Source organism: Nothobranchius furzeri, chromosome 4, assembly GCF_043380555.1.
Source record: "Nothobranchius furzeri strain GRZ-AD chromosome 4, NfurGRZ-RIMD1, whole genome shotgun sequence".
NCBI lineage: Eukaryota > Metazoa > Chordata > Actinopteri > Cyprinodontiformes > Nothobranchiidae > Nothobranchius > Nothobranchius furzeri.
The window spans coordinates 83,008,507-83,022,330 of record NC_091744.1 but is presented as its reverse complement, the minus strand read 5'-3'; the positions used below and the strand labels follow the sequence as shown (position 1 = coordinate 83,022,330).

General features: G+C 46.2%; 1 protein-coding gene across 2 annotated transcripts in view; it reads left to right on the top strand.

Moving 5' to 3' along the window:
- The window catches only part of ranbp10 (RAN binding protein 10), a 35,939-nt gene extending 22,354 nt beyond the window's left edge, over nucleotides 1-13,585 (top strand). For both annotated transcript variants that reach the window (XM_015965206.3, XM_015965207.3), the window contains exons 4-15: nucleotides 1,454-1,621; nucleotides 1,700-1,722; nucleotides 6,540-6,724; nucleotides 8,931-9,043; nucleotides 9,121-9,229; nucleotides 9,305-9,453; nucleotides 9,527-9,719; nucleotides 10,722-10,861; nucleotides 10,960-11,102; nucleotides 12,299-12,410; nucleotides 13,202-13,344; nucleotides 13,414-13,585. In XM_015965206.3, coding sequence (XP_015820692.1) covers nucleotides 1,454-1,621; nucleotides 1,700-1,722; nucleotides 6,540-6,724; nucleotides 8,931-9,043; nucleotides 9,121-9,229; nucleotides 9,305-9,453; nucleotides 9,527-9,719; nucleotides 10,722-10,861; nucleotides 10,960-11,102; nucleotides 12,299-12,410; nucleotides 13,202-13,332 — 1,466 coding nt within the window. In that variant the 3' untranslated portion in view covers nucleotides 13,333-13,344; nucleotides 13,414-13,585. The remainder of the gene's footprint in view (nucleotides 1-1,453; nucleotides 1,622-1,699; nucleotides 1,723-6,539; nucleotides 6,725-8,930; nucleotides 9,044-9,120; nucleotides 9,230-9,304; nucleotides 9,454-9,526; nucleotides 9,720-10,721; nucleotides 10,862-10,959; nucleotides 11,103-12,298; nucleotides 12,411-13,201; nucleotides 13,345-13,413) is intronic.
- Nucleotides 13,586-13,824: the final 239 nt, after the last annotated feature.

The following is a 13,824-nucleotide window of genomic DNA, read 5'->3' as shown; positions in this document are numbered from 1 at the left end:
TGAGCCTAGAGTTCTTCATTCTGATGCTCAGTTTGAACTTCAGCACTACATCTAAATGCATCAAGCTGCTTCCATCTGACTGGTGTCAGGTGAGGGAAAAGGTGCGGGACGAGTGAACGTGAGTCCGGTGACCCCGTTTTCCACCGCTGACCTCTCTGTCCGATCCTGCTGTGGAGGCTCGCCTATTTCATTAGGATGTTGGAGCAGTGAGCCTGGCTTTAGAGGCAATATCCCTGTCAGCAGATTAATCTAATACCACACGCACGCACGCACGCACGCACACACACACAGGAAGCCATGGAGGACATGTGATCAGGTTGACAGAAATGCACCGATGCTCCCAGGACAGAAACACAAAAACGCTCTTTTCGGGTTAGATTAATAGTCCGCTACGAGCTCACACAGCGACACATTTGCGCATAAAAAAGTGCACGTCTAAACTCCCTGACCTAGTTTCTAACCCCGCTTTGGTTTTAGCCTACACCACGCACGCTGCAGCAGAGGGTGAGCTCTGGCACGCCAGGTCTCCTCCAACCCAGACGACCCGGCCGGAAGGAGGAATTCCTGCAGAACGGGATGTAGGAGAGAAGCTTAGAGTAATGCTGAGATTAATCGTATCAAATTATGTTATTGATTGGAAGCCAAATTAGGTAATGATATTGAATTCGTAAGAACGGGTAGATTTGTAAATTCTTTATTTAATTCAAAGTTATGATTTTTTTCCATTTGCATATTTTGATTTTTATGTGTTTTGTTCTTTTTCTTTGTTTTTACGTGTTCCAAATAAAATGTTCAGTTCCATTCAAATGTAAGTTCAAGCTTCAGTAAAATGAGGATTAGAAGGTCTGATGTTTGGATGATTGGATTTATTTTGTGATTGAGTCTGAAGGATTTCTTTGAGCTGCTTTGGATTTAAGTCTCATTTTTGTAGATGTGACGCAGAAAGGTGTCTGGATCAGCTGCTGGGTTGTTGGACCTGCACAGAACTAAGGGATGGGATTACAACCTCTTCAAGAGCCGTGTTAAAATGTAAAGGTTGTTTTAGGTCAGGTTGTGCTTTTAGGTCACACGCATCACTATCAGCAGGGTGAACACGTTAGTTAATGTAATCATCTCCATGACCTCCTGCTCCTCCTGGTGATCTTTACTCCTCCTGAGCTGCTCTTCCTGTTAGCGGTGACTCACCAGTTTCCTTACCGAGACAAAGTCCTCCTTCTGTTTGCCCTGGACGCTGCACCGAAAGCCAAACACATGGAAAGTGTGTGTGTGTGCATGTGAGAGTGCATTTTCATAACTCATCCAGCAGCAGGGCTGATGGGAAACGCTGAGTCGATGAGGAACCATCTCCTCTGACCACCACTGTACTCCCGGCTGCTTCCGGTCTGCTACAAATGTTTGTTTGACTTCACCTTTTAAAGCTGAAAACCAAAATCTGATCCTCATCCTCCTTCAGGATGGGACAAACATTCATACGGTTACCATGGAGACGACGGCCACTCCTTCTGCTCCTCCGGGACCGGCCAGCCGTACGGCCCGACGTTCACCACGGGCGACGTGATTGGCTGCTGCGTGAATCTCATCAACAACACCTGCTTTTACACCAAAAACGGCATCAGTTTAGGTTCGTTTTCATCAGCCAAAGATGTGTTCATTGTTATAATTTCATGGCTTTAACTCGAAATGTTCTTTATTCCTTTAGGTGTTGCCTTCACAGACCTCCCTGTGAGTATCCATAAGACCATGCACCAAAACATGCCTTAATATAAAACTAACGTAGTTTAGGTTTCTGCAGTGACGGTGTCGGTGCAGGAACGGCTCGGGGTCCTTCGACTGCCGATGACGTCAAAGTAGTTGATTGGCTGAACATGAAGCTTACGGAAGTGACGTCATGACGTTATGATTTTGATTGGTCAGAACAAATTTGCGGTCGTAGTCTTAGCAGTTGTAGTCCTGTTGTCCAAAAATCAACAGTTTTTGGAGAAAATATGTTTGAATTTCTGTTGTCCAAAAATCAACAGTTTTTGGAGAAAATATGTTTGAATTTCTAAAGCAGGGTTTCTCAACCTTTTTCAGCTAAATGCCCCCCCCCAAGTCATGCTGAAATCCCTTACTGGCCACCAATGTCCCATGCAGAGAAACAGAAAGTTTTTGATACAGAAATCATAATTAAAAAATATATATATATATATACAATTCAGCCTTGAGTTTGAAACAGTTTCATACAAATATGTCATTAAAAAAAGTATCATAAAAAGTGGTTTTAGCTATTAGCAACGAGATATTGTAGGAAGCGATAATCCTCGGTCCAGTAAAATCATGCTTCGAGCAAACATACCGCTAATGCTACCTCTCAGAGTGTCTCTCTTTAATTACCTGAAAATAGTTCAGTTCCTTTGAAGCTTTGTCTGGATGCATTTTGGACAAGTGCTCCTTAAGCCGGGAGGGTTTCATTGCTTCGTTTCAAAAACTTGTTCACAAAGCAGGCGCATGGGGAGTTGTGGATTCGTGGGTGAAGGAATAAATCCATACCGAAGGTAGTCCACATTGTACTGTCAGCACTTCTTTTTATTCTTAGCCATTGTCTGTTATGAATGTCCTGTATCGCTAGCGCCCACCATTAGCATCTCAGCGCCCCCTTCGGTGGCAAAAAACTTTCAACGCCCCCTTATATTGTCTGAACGCCCACTGGGGGGCGCTACAGCCCCATTGAGAAACCCTGTAAGCAAACGATAAACAGTGACCATCAAAAGCTCTTGATGTCGATGAAATGGGGCAAAATAAAATATAAGAACTTTACTGAAAGACACCAAGTAATATTTTGAGTCAAAGAATGTATTTAGATACCAACTAAGGAAATATACAGACGAACTCCACATTAATAAAAAAAGATGTGGCTTCACATATAAGAACTGTTCTATTTTGTGTCTGTCTGATGTTGGTTTTATGCAGTTTCACATTCTTTACAAAACAAAGATAATATGGTGTTTTATTAACAAATTACAATTATAAAGAAAACATTTAGGTGTTAACAAACAATAATTTATTAACAAAACTGCTGATGTCTTTCCAAAACGTATGTGTGAAAAGCCGAGTAGAGTTGCAGTATTTTGACTCCATGCTGTAGTTCTTTTTTAAAACACAGAGCAGTTTTGTTTATCTGTTTTCCTGCTATGTTTCATTTGTGGCTGCAAACGAAACATAGCGGGAAAACAGGTAAACAAAACTACTCTGTTTTAAAAAAGTACTACAGCATGGAATTAGAGATACGACACAGCAAGAACACACCTAAGAAGTAATGTGACGTCATCTGCAGTCGAAGGACCCCGAGCCGATCCTGCACCGACACCGGTTGTCTTTTAGGATCATTTAGAGTAAACTCTGAGAAAAGGTTTTTTATCATCTCATTAAAAATAGGATCGTTTTCTGTATTTTTTTATTTAAAAAACACTAAAATAAAAGGTTATGATTAGTTTTGTGCTCATGATGGTATGGCAGCATCAGGTCAGGCACCCTTTTGAATGGAAACCCACTCCTGCCGCTCTGATAAAAAAGGTCTCATTACTATGAGTTAGCTAAGTCAAAATTATGAGATTTTTAAAAATCAGAGTGCGCCTTCAGGTCGGGGAACGGATCCTGACTGTTGTTTATGCTTATGGGCCAAACGTCAGTTCAGAGTACCCACCCTTTTTGGAGTCCCTGGGACAAGTGCTAGATAGTGCTCCATCAGGGGACTCCATTGTCCTGCTGGGGGACTTCAGTGCTCACGTGGGCAATGACAGCTTGACCTGGAGGGGTGTGATTGGGAGGAACGGCCCGCCTGATCTGAACTCGAGTGGTGTTTCGTTATTGGACTTCTGTGCAAGCCGCAGCTTGGCCATAATGAACACCATGTTCGAACACAAGGATGCCCATCGGTACACTTGGTACCAGGGCAGCCTAGGTCGCAGGTCGATGATAGATTTTGTAGTCGTATCATGTGACCTGCGGCCGTATGTTTTGGACACCCGAGTGAAGAGAGGAGCGGAGCTGTCGACTGATCACCACCTGGTGGTGAGTTGGATCAGATGGCAGGGGAAGATGCCGCGTAGACCTGGCAGACCCAAATGCATAGTGAGTGTCTGCTGGGAATACCTGGCAGAAGAACCTGTTAAGACGGTCTTCAACTCCCACCTCCGGCAGAGCTTTGACCGCGTCCCGAGAGCAGTGAGGGACATTGACTCCGAGTGGGCCTTGTTCCACTCTGCGATTGTCGAGGCGGCTGTTGTTAGCTGTGGTCGCAAGGTGGCCGGTGTCAGTGGTGGTGGCAACCCCCATACCCGCTGGTGGACACCAGAGGTTCGGGGAGCCGTCAGGCTGAAGAAGGAGGCCTACAGGGCGTGGCTGGTCTGTGGGTCTCCGGAGGCAGCAGACAGGTACCGGATAGCCAAGCGAGGTGCAGCAGTGGCAGTTGCCGAGGCATAATCTCGGGCGTGGGAGGAGTTGGTGAGGCCATGGAGAAAGACTATCAATCAGCTCCAAAGAGGTTCTGGCAAACTGTCCGGTGCCTCAGGTGAGGAAGGCAGCAACTCTCTCACACTGTTTACAGTGGGGATGGGGAGCTGCTGACGTCAACTGAGGCTATAGTCGGACGGTGGAAGGAATACTTTGAGGAGCTCCTCAATCCCACCTATGCACATTCCGAGGAGAAACCAGAGCCGGGGGACCTGGGGATGGACTGTCCAATCTCGGGGGCAGAAGTTGCTGAGGTAGTTAAACAACTATACAGCGGCGGAGCCCCGGGGGCGGATGAGGTTCGTCCTGGGTATCTCAAGGCTATGGATGTTGTAGGGCTGTCATGGTTGACACGTCTCTGCAACATTGCGTGGTCATCGGGGGCAGTTCCTGTGGAGTGGCAGACCGGGGTGGTGGTCCCCATCTTTAAGAAGGGTAACCTGAGGGTGTGTTCCAACTATAGGGGGATCACACTCCTCAGCCTCCCTGGAAAGGTCTACGCCAAGGTACTGGAGAGGAGGGTCCAATCGATAGTTGAATCTCAGATTGAGGAGGAGCAATGTGGTTTTCGTCCTGGCCGTGGAACTGTGGACCAGCTCTAGACCCTTGCAAGGGTGATGGAGGGGGCACGGGAGTTTGCCCAACCAATCCACATGTGTTTTGTGGATTTGGAGAAGGCTTATGACCGTGTCCACAGGGGCACCCTGTGGGGGACGCTCCAGGAGTATGGGGTTGGTGGCTTTCTGTTAAGGGCCATTCAGTCCCTTTACCAGAGGAGCGTGAGTTTGGTCCGCACAGCTGGTAGTAAGTCGGACCTGTTCCCGGTGAGGGTTGGACTCCGCCAGGGCTGCCCTTTGTCACCGGTTCTGTTCATTACCTTTATGGACAGAATTTCTAGGCGCAGCCGTGGTGTGGAGTGTGTCGAGTTTGGTGGCAGGAGAATCTCGTCTCTGCTTTTTGCGGATGATGTGGTCCTCCTAGCTTCATCCAGCTCCGACCTTCAGCTCTTGCTGGGTAGGTTCGTGGCCGAGTGTGAAGCAGCTGGGATGAGGATCAGCACCTCCAAATCTGAGACCATGGTTCTTGACCAGAAAAGGGTGGCTTGCCAACTCCGGGTCGGGGGAGAGGTCCTACCTCAAGTGGAGGAGTTTAAGTATCTCGGGGTCTTGTTCACAAGTGAGGGTAGGAGGGATCGGGAGATTGACAGGCAGATCGGTTCGGCGTCTGCAGTGATGCGGACGCTGAGCCGATCTGCCGTGGTGAAGAGGGAACTGAGCCAGAAAGCCAGGCTCTCGATTTACCGGTCGAGCTACGTCCCAATCCTCACCTATGGTCATGAGCTTTGGGTAATGACCGAAAGAACGAGATTGCGGATACAAGCAGCCGAAATGAGTTTCCTCTGTAGGGTGGCCGGGCTCAGCCTTAGAGATAGGGTGAGGAGCTCGGACATTCGGGAGGGACTCGGAGTAGAACCGCTGCTCCTCCCGATTGAAAGGAGCCAGTTGACGTGGTTTGGGCATCTGGTCAGGATGCCTCCTGGACGCCTCCCCGGGAAGGTGTTTCGGGCATGTCCTGCCGGCAGGAGGCCCCCGGGTCGACCCAGGACACGCTGGAGAGGTTACATCTCCAATCTGGTCCGGGAACGCCTTGGGGTTCTGCCGGAGGAGCTGGTGGAGGTGGCCGGGGAGAGGATGGTCTGGAGCTCCCTAGTTGGGATGCTGCCCCCGCGACCCGGACGGTAAGCGGAGGAAGACGACGATGACGACGACGACAGAGTGGCAGGAGTGAACTTCCGTACTTTTGGCTTCTTTAATCTAATAAAACATAAATTATAGCCTCTGTGTAGAGGGCACTGTTTTTGTGGGGGTGCTGCATTTTTAAAGTACATCTGATTTCAAAGCTGTTGAGTGTCACCAGCTGGTCTTCACATTTACTTTGTGTGAAACACCAACATGTTGCTGAAAGCCCTTTAAAAGCTGATTTTTGCTGTTTAAATGAACGTGATGCACTTTAATCTGACTAATTATGATAAAAAAAAACTTCTCCAGCCCAACCTGTATCCCACCGTGGGGCTCCAGACGCCCGGTGAGATCGTAGACGCCAACTTCGGCCAGCAGCCGTTTGTCTTCGACATCGAGGACTACATGAGTGAATGGAGAGCAAAGATCCATGGAATGATCACAAACTTCCCAATTGGCGAGCGGCTGGGAGAGTGGCAGGCTGTCCTGCAGAAGTAAGCCCCAGAAGTTTTACTACACAAGTAAAAATAAAATCTGTTGTTTTTTGTGTGTTTTTTTACAATCAAAAACCTACAAACTGGGAAACTTTAAAGCATTTTATGTTGGATTAAGTCCAAATTTATCTTAATGTTTTGTCCCACAGGACTTTAAAAACACAATTTATCAACACTTCTCTATATTTTATTTTTCATTGGGAATCTTAAACTCAAGTGGTTTACATGTGATGTTGGTTTTGCTCAGTTGTTATGTATTGATTCAACTCTGGCTCATCCCCTTAGTTATGCACTCATTTAAATGACGTTTAGAGGAGGAAATCAGCCAAAGCCTGTTGATAAAACCTCAAAGATCTGATAAAAAAGACCAAATCTAAAATCTGGCCCTGTACCATCTGTTTTCAAACAAGCAGTTGTTGAACCGATCCTTACAAAAACAAGTTTGGACTCATTTCAGCCTCAAAATTACAGACCCATTTCTAAATAACCCTTTATCTCTAAAATATTGGAAAAGGTTGTGGCAGACCAACTGATTATTTTTCCGGAAATACGCAACAGTTTTGACAATTTCGAATCTGGTTTTCGTAAAAACCATTCAACAGAAACAGCTTTCCAGTGACATCATGATGGCTGCAGACAACGGAGAATTCACAGTGTTAGTATTGTTAGATCTTTCTGCAGCTTTTGACACTGTTGATCACAGCACCTCTCTGGACACCAGCAGTTTGAGTGGCCTTCAAGAGACATCGATTGGTCAAAAGCACCCAAATTCCTTAAGTTCGTCTTGATGGGAGAAGATAAATGACCAAGTTGTTGACTAATCAGGGGAACCGTGCTCTCAGGGGCAATGATCAGACTTTCAGTCTTTCCAGAGTTTAACTGAAGGAAGTTATCTTCTAGCCAGCTGGTGATCGCTGATAGACACTAGCAATTCAGAATCCTTAAAGGAGCAGTACAGCTGAATGTCATCTGCATATGGGTGAGAAGAGACATTATGAAAAGAATCAAGCATCTGTCCAAGAGGGAGTATGTACAGTAGAAACAACAGTGGACCCAAAACAGAGCCTTGGGGTACCCCACAGAACAGATCGGTAGAATCTAACAGTGGACCCAAAACAGAGCCTTGGGGTACCCCACACAACAGATTGGTAGAATCTAACAGTGGACCCAAAACAGAGCCTTGGGGTACGCCACAGAACAGGTCGGTAGAATCTAACAGTGGACCCAAAACAGAGCCTTGGGGTACCCCACAGAACAGATCAGTACAATCTAACATGATTTGGTTTATACAGACACTGTAACTTCTGTTAGAAAGATACGATCTAAACCAGTCCAGAACAGTTCCAGAGATCCCCACTGGTGTTTTTGTCCAATCAATGTCTCTTGAAGGCCCCTCAAAAACATTGGTCTGAAATAGTTTTATCATTTAAGAAATATCTCCAAACTGCGAAGGTTGGTGTAAAAACATGAACTTGAAATGGTTTCCCATGCCTTTATCTCCTCCTGTCTAGATTACTGTAACACACTCTTCACATGTTTTAACAAAAAAAGCCCTTGACCGCCTTCATTTGGTCCAGAACTCTGCAGCGAGGCTCCTAACTGGAGCAAACAGAAGAGCACACATTACTCCTATTCTGATGTCTCTGCACTGGTTACCCGTTAACTTTAGAGTTCATTTTAGAATCCTGACTATAACCTTCAGGACTCTACATGGTCAAGCTCCTCCCTATATTACTGTACTGTTAAAGCCTTATGCTCCAACCCGAGTCCTCAGGTCCACCCACCAGAATCTTCTAGAAGTTCCAAAGACCAGATATAAAAGTCGAAGTGATCGCTCCTTCCAGACTTTGGAATGATCTTCCTTTATCCTTACGTAGCATCGACAGTCTGGACACTTAAAAAACAGCTGAAGACCCTTTTATTTAAAGCTTCTTTTACCTAAATCTTTTGTTTTATTTTATTTTTTACTCAAATTCGTATCATCTTTCATTTGTTTTATGATATTTTACAAGTTAATGCAGATTAAATTTTTTTGTTCAGTTTAAGATGATTATGATTTTATGATTTGTTTGTTTTTAATCTATGTGAAAGATCTGGATCAGGACTTGTGCTGATTAAAGGACCAACATTTTTGCTGCCACATTTTAATGAATCAGGAACTAAAGGAAAAGACCATTTCTAATCCTTTTATATATTTTTTCCACAGTATGGTGTCCAGCTACCTGGTGCATCATGGGTACTGCGCCACTGCAACAGCCTTTGCCAGAGCCACAGAGACCATAATTCAGGAGGACCAGATGTCTATAAAAAACAGACAAAGTGAGTAAACCAAGTCAAATCCAGGTTAGGTAACAACTGTGGTTAGTTTTCAGTAACCAGCTGGTTTGGTTTAACAGGAATACAGAAGCTGGTTCTGGCGGGTCGGGTGGGCGAGGCCATAGACGCCACTCAGCTGCTCTATCCCAGCCTGTTAGAACGCAACCCAAACCTTCTGTTCATGTTGAAGTAAGTCGGCCCAGTTTGTTCTCTCCGCAGCGTCGGAAGTACATCCCGGTAACACCAGTACCTGCTGGCCTCTAGGTGTCGTCAGTTCGTGGAGATGGTGAACGGGACGGACAGCGAGGTGCGCTGCTTGACTGTTCGCTCCCCAAAGTCCCAGGACAGCTACCCCGGCTCCCCCAGCCTCAGCCCCCGCCACGCAGCCAGCAACACACACATTCACAGTGGAGGTACACGCACACACACACACACACACACACACACCTGACAGACAGGTGAGCCATCACTTCCTGTCCCTTCCAGGAGCAGACAGCCCCACCTGCAGCAACGGCGTGACTCTCCCCAGCAAGTCGAAGAGCCACAGCGTCAAATACCCCAGCGCCTCCTCCTCCACCTCCTCCTCCGCCTCCTCCTCTCCTTCCTCCATAAACTACTCCAACTCCTCCGACTCCACCAAGAGTCAGCCGCACAGTGCCAACAGCACCCATGAGACCAGGTAGGAGACCTGACCCGGTCTTGGGACGTCCAGCGGACACCCAGGGGTATGCTTGTCACTTTTTTACTCACAGTAAGGATCAAATCTGCAGGTGATGTCACTCAAAGAGGCGGAGTCATCAGAGGTGGGATGAAGTCCTTTAAAATGACTGAAATATCCCTTTAAATTAAAAACAAACACATGTTTCTACCCAGGAACCACTAACCCGGATTTTAAAGTCCTCATTTACTTACGGGCAGCTCCGGGAATTTCGTTGTAAACTGGAGATCAGAAGAACGACTCTCAGCTCCAAACACAGCGAAGGTTCAATCTGTTCTAGATGTGTGTGATGGTGACTTTCTAGGAATTTCCATTCTTTACTAATGAATGAAACAAGCAAAAACCTTCAGCTTTACTAACCCCCAAAAAGCTCATTTAAGTGAAACATCAGGTGACTTCAGAGCGTTTATGGGATGCGGTAGACTGACGCGGCTGCAGATTAGGAGGCTGGAGTAGCAGAAACTCAGCTGCCAGTGCTTTAGGATGCATCGTGTCAGCGACTCCTCCTTTTAACGGATGCTTTAAGAGTTTGGCCCTAAAGAAACACACCTAGTGTGCGGAGAGCAACATGCAGTAAGTATTTAAACACGACCCTCTGAAAATATCCAACAATTAAGATTTAATTACAAACAAAAGCTTTGGTTGTTCTTCAGCTCGATAAAAAATACCATCAGTCATTCCAGAGAGAAATTCAATAATAAAGAAGTCATAAATTATAATTAACAGTGACAAATAATATATACTCATACAAATGTTAAACATAATAAAATATGCATAATAATGAATAAATAAAATGTTAAAGATTTATTATGATCAGATCTTGTTTATATATTTATTTATCGGTCATGTCTGACATTTACTTACGACGTTAAACAAACCACACCGGCTCTGAGAACAAGTCGGTGCTTTGTGTAAAATCGGAATCAAAAGTGAAGTTTTGCTCTGATCATCTGGTCGTTGTAGCGACAGTGAGATGGAGATCGAGGCGGAGCACTACACCAACGGTGTCCTGGAAGGCTCCACGGCGCGGATCATGAACGGAACGTATAAACACGAAGAGATCCTCCAGCCGGACGACAACAGCATCTGTAACGGGGTCACAGGTAGTCCTAAAGCACACCTGTACCCTCACCTGGGGTGTGTGCTGAGATCGTGCTGCTCATGCTCACGCTGCGTGTTTGTGTGTCTGCTGCCGATGAAGGTCTGAGTAACGGCAAACAGCTGTTTGGCGGGAACCAGGCGGCCACAGAGAGGATGATCCAGTTTGGACGGGAGCTGCAGGCGCTCAGCGAGCAGCTGTGTCACGAGTACGGCACCAATACCACGCACAAGAAGATGCTACAGGTACACACACACCCCCCCACACACACAACCACGAATGCATACGCACACAGACACACACGGCTTTAAATTCTGCTCATACACCTCCAGCTGAGCAGTTAGATGATCAACATGAACGTCCAAGACTGTCTAAAGATCCGCTCTCATGCCGTAACGATTCGGTCGAGACTGAATTTCATCAGAAACTAAAATCCGCTTTTGTCTCTGAACACCTCCGGCTTGTCACCACCAGGGGGCAGAAGCACACTTCTCCTTCTCCTGTCTGGAGGTCCTGGAGCTGAATGTTGGTTAAAAGTTTGATTTCAGCCACTTAAACCTAGTTTTCATCCTTTCAGCTAAACACCAGAAATTGGCATTTTTCAAATTAAAAGCATCAAAACATAAAGCAAACATTTGATGAATTTGGAGTTTACAAAAATAAAGTTATTAAATGAGACTAATAATTTATGAGCACAGATCATTTTTCACAATGAAAAGTAACAAATCTGTGGCCTTTTTTCCCTCGACTGCAGCTTTGATTTAAGTTTTTATAGAATCAGTTTTTTCTTTGTAGTAATTAAGAACGACGGACCCTGTAGTCGAGAAAACACTATGTCATATTTCTGTGTGTGTGTGCGTGTGTGTGTGTGTGTGTGCGTGTCCATTTGTGTGTGTGTGTGTGCGTGTGTGTGTGTGCGTATGCATTTGTGTGTGCGTGTGTGTGTGTGTGCGTGTGCATTTGTGTGTGTGTGTGTGCGTGTGTGTGTGTGCGTATGCATTTGTGTGTGTGGGGGGGGTGTGTGCGTGTGTGTATGTGCGTGCGTGCGTGTGTGTGCGTGTATGTACGTGCGTGCGTGTGTGTGTGTGTGTGCATGTGTCTGTGTGCGTATGCATTTGTGTGTATGTGTGAACGTGCGTGTGCGTGCGTGTGCGTGTGTGTGTGTGTGTGCGTGTGTGTGTGTGTGCATTTGTGTGTGTGTGTGTGTGTGTGTATGCATTTGTGTGTGCGTGTGTGTGTGCGTGCATGTGTGTGTGTGTGTGCGCACGCGCCTGTGTGTATATGTGTCTGTGTGCGTATGCATTCGTGTGTGTGTGTGTGTGCCTGTGTGTGTGTGTGTGTGTACGTCTGTGTGCATATGCATTTGTGTGTCTGTCTGCACGCCTGTGTGTGTGTGTGTGTGTGTGTGTGTGTGTGTGTGTGTGCGTGTGTGTGTGTGTAGGATGCATTCAGCCTGCTGGCGTACTCAGACCCGTGGAACTGCCCGGTGGGTCAGCAGTTAGACCCCACACAGAGAGAATCACTCTGCTCGGCTCTCAACAGCGCCATCCTGGGTAAGAGACGACAAAACAATCCCCCGGCTGAAGAATACGGATCATTTGTGTAAACTAGCAGAGTTTTTGTCCCTTTTTTGTTGTTTTCTATACCTAAATGTTCTGCTGAATCTTTTATTCAAGATTTCTTTATGTTATCTCTAGTCGTTTCCATGGAAACCGCTAATAACAACATTTTATCAATCAATCAATCAAGGCTTTATTTCTAAAGCGCCTTCCACAACCTTCTACGGGAGTCCAGGGCACTGGACACATAAACTAGAACGCAGTACAATGAATACAAATAACACAAAACGCGACAAAAGAATTAAAACAGGGATTAAGAAAAACATGTAAACATGTATTTGACGTTTTACTACGAGTTCAGAGCTGCTGCTCAAATAAAAAAGATAAGAGCAGCAAAAGACCTGGAACCAGGCAGGTTCTGGTCGTGATAATGTTGCGACAGGAGTCTCAGAGCAGGTGAGGTTCACCTTTTATCTGACTCAAGATGTTTGTAAACTGAAGCTGTGAGCAGAGACAGACGGGAACCAGAGGCCGGTTCTGTGCAAACGCCCTGTTTTTATGTTTGTGTCAGTTCACCACCCAGCTCCACTCTGAAGCCTGAACATGACGCCAGGTTGTGCAACATGTCAGAATTAATAATTATAATTAGAAAAACAGAAGAACGTCCAGTGAAGAGCCGGCAGAAGCTGAGCGGTGCATCATCCGGTCTCTAGACCAGAATAATCGCTTCAGGACTTGCATCTCTGATCTGGGTAGAGTTTTACTCCATTTTTGTTCCTCTCCAGAGTCCCAGAACCTTCCCAGACAGCCTCCGCTGATGCTGGCGCTGGGCCAGGCCACCGAGTGCGTCCAGCTGATGGCTCGGGTCCGCTCCGGATCCTGCTCCTTCGCCAGAGTCGACGACTTTCTGCCCTAAAACCGCGTTCAGGTGAGAGTCCTCCACAGGCATCCGGCGTGACGCTCAAACGTCGGGTTAAAACCGCGCCTCTCTCTGCAGGTCGTCGTTAAGCAGCACTGAGGGAAGGCGTGTCCAGCTGGCGGTTGTCGTGGCGATGGCAGGGAGAGCATGCTTCTGATTGGCCGTTGCACAGACAGAGGAGCAGAGAGGAGAAGGGAAGAAGGCTTCCTATTTAATTTAGTATTATCAAATAAAGAAACGTGTGACACTATTTAAAGATTATTATTATTATTATGTTTATTTAGCTTATTTTTCTTATGTTTGTCCGGTTGTTGTGCTCATCCTCTTTCCTATTTTTATCGTTTCCTCCGCTTTATCGGGCGGGTTTCCATTACCATCAGTATTGTTGCTTTTGTTCTCCATATCACACGACACAATCGGATGGTTTCCATGGCAATCCTCACACCTGTAGGCCATTTCAGTCCAAACCCGAGGCGAGTTAAGGACAGG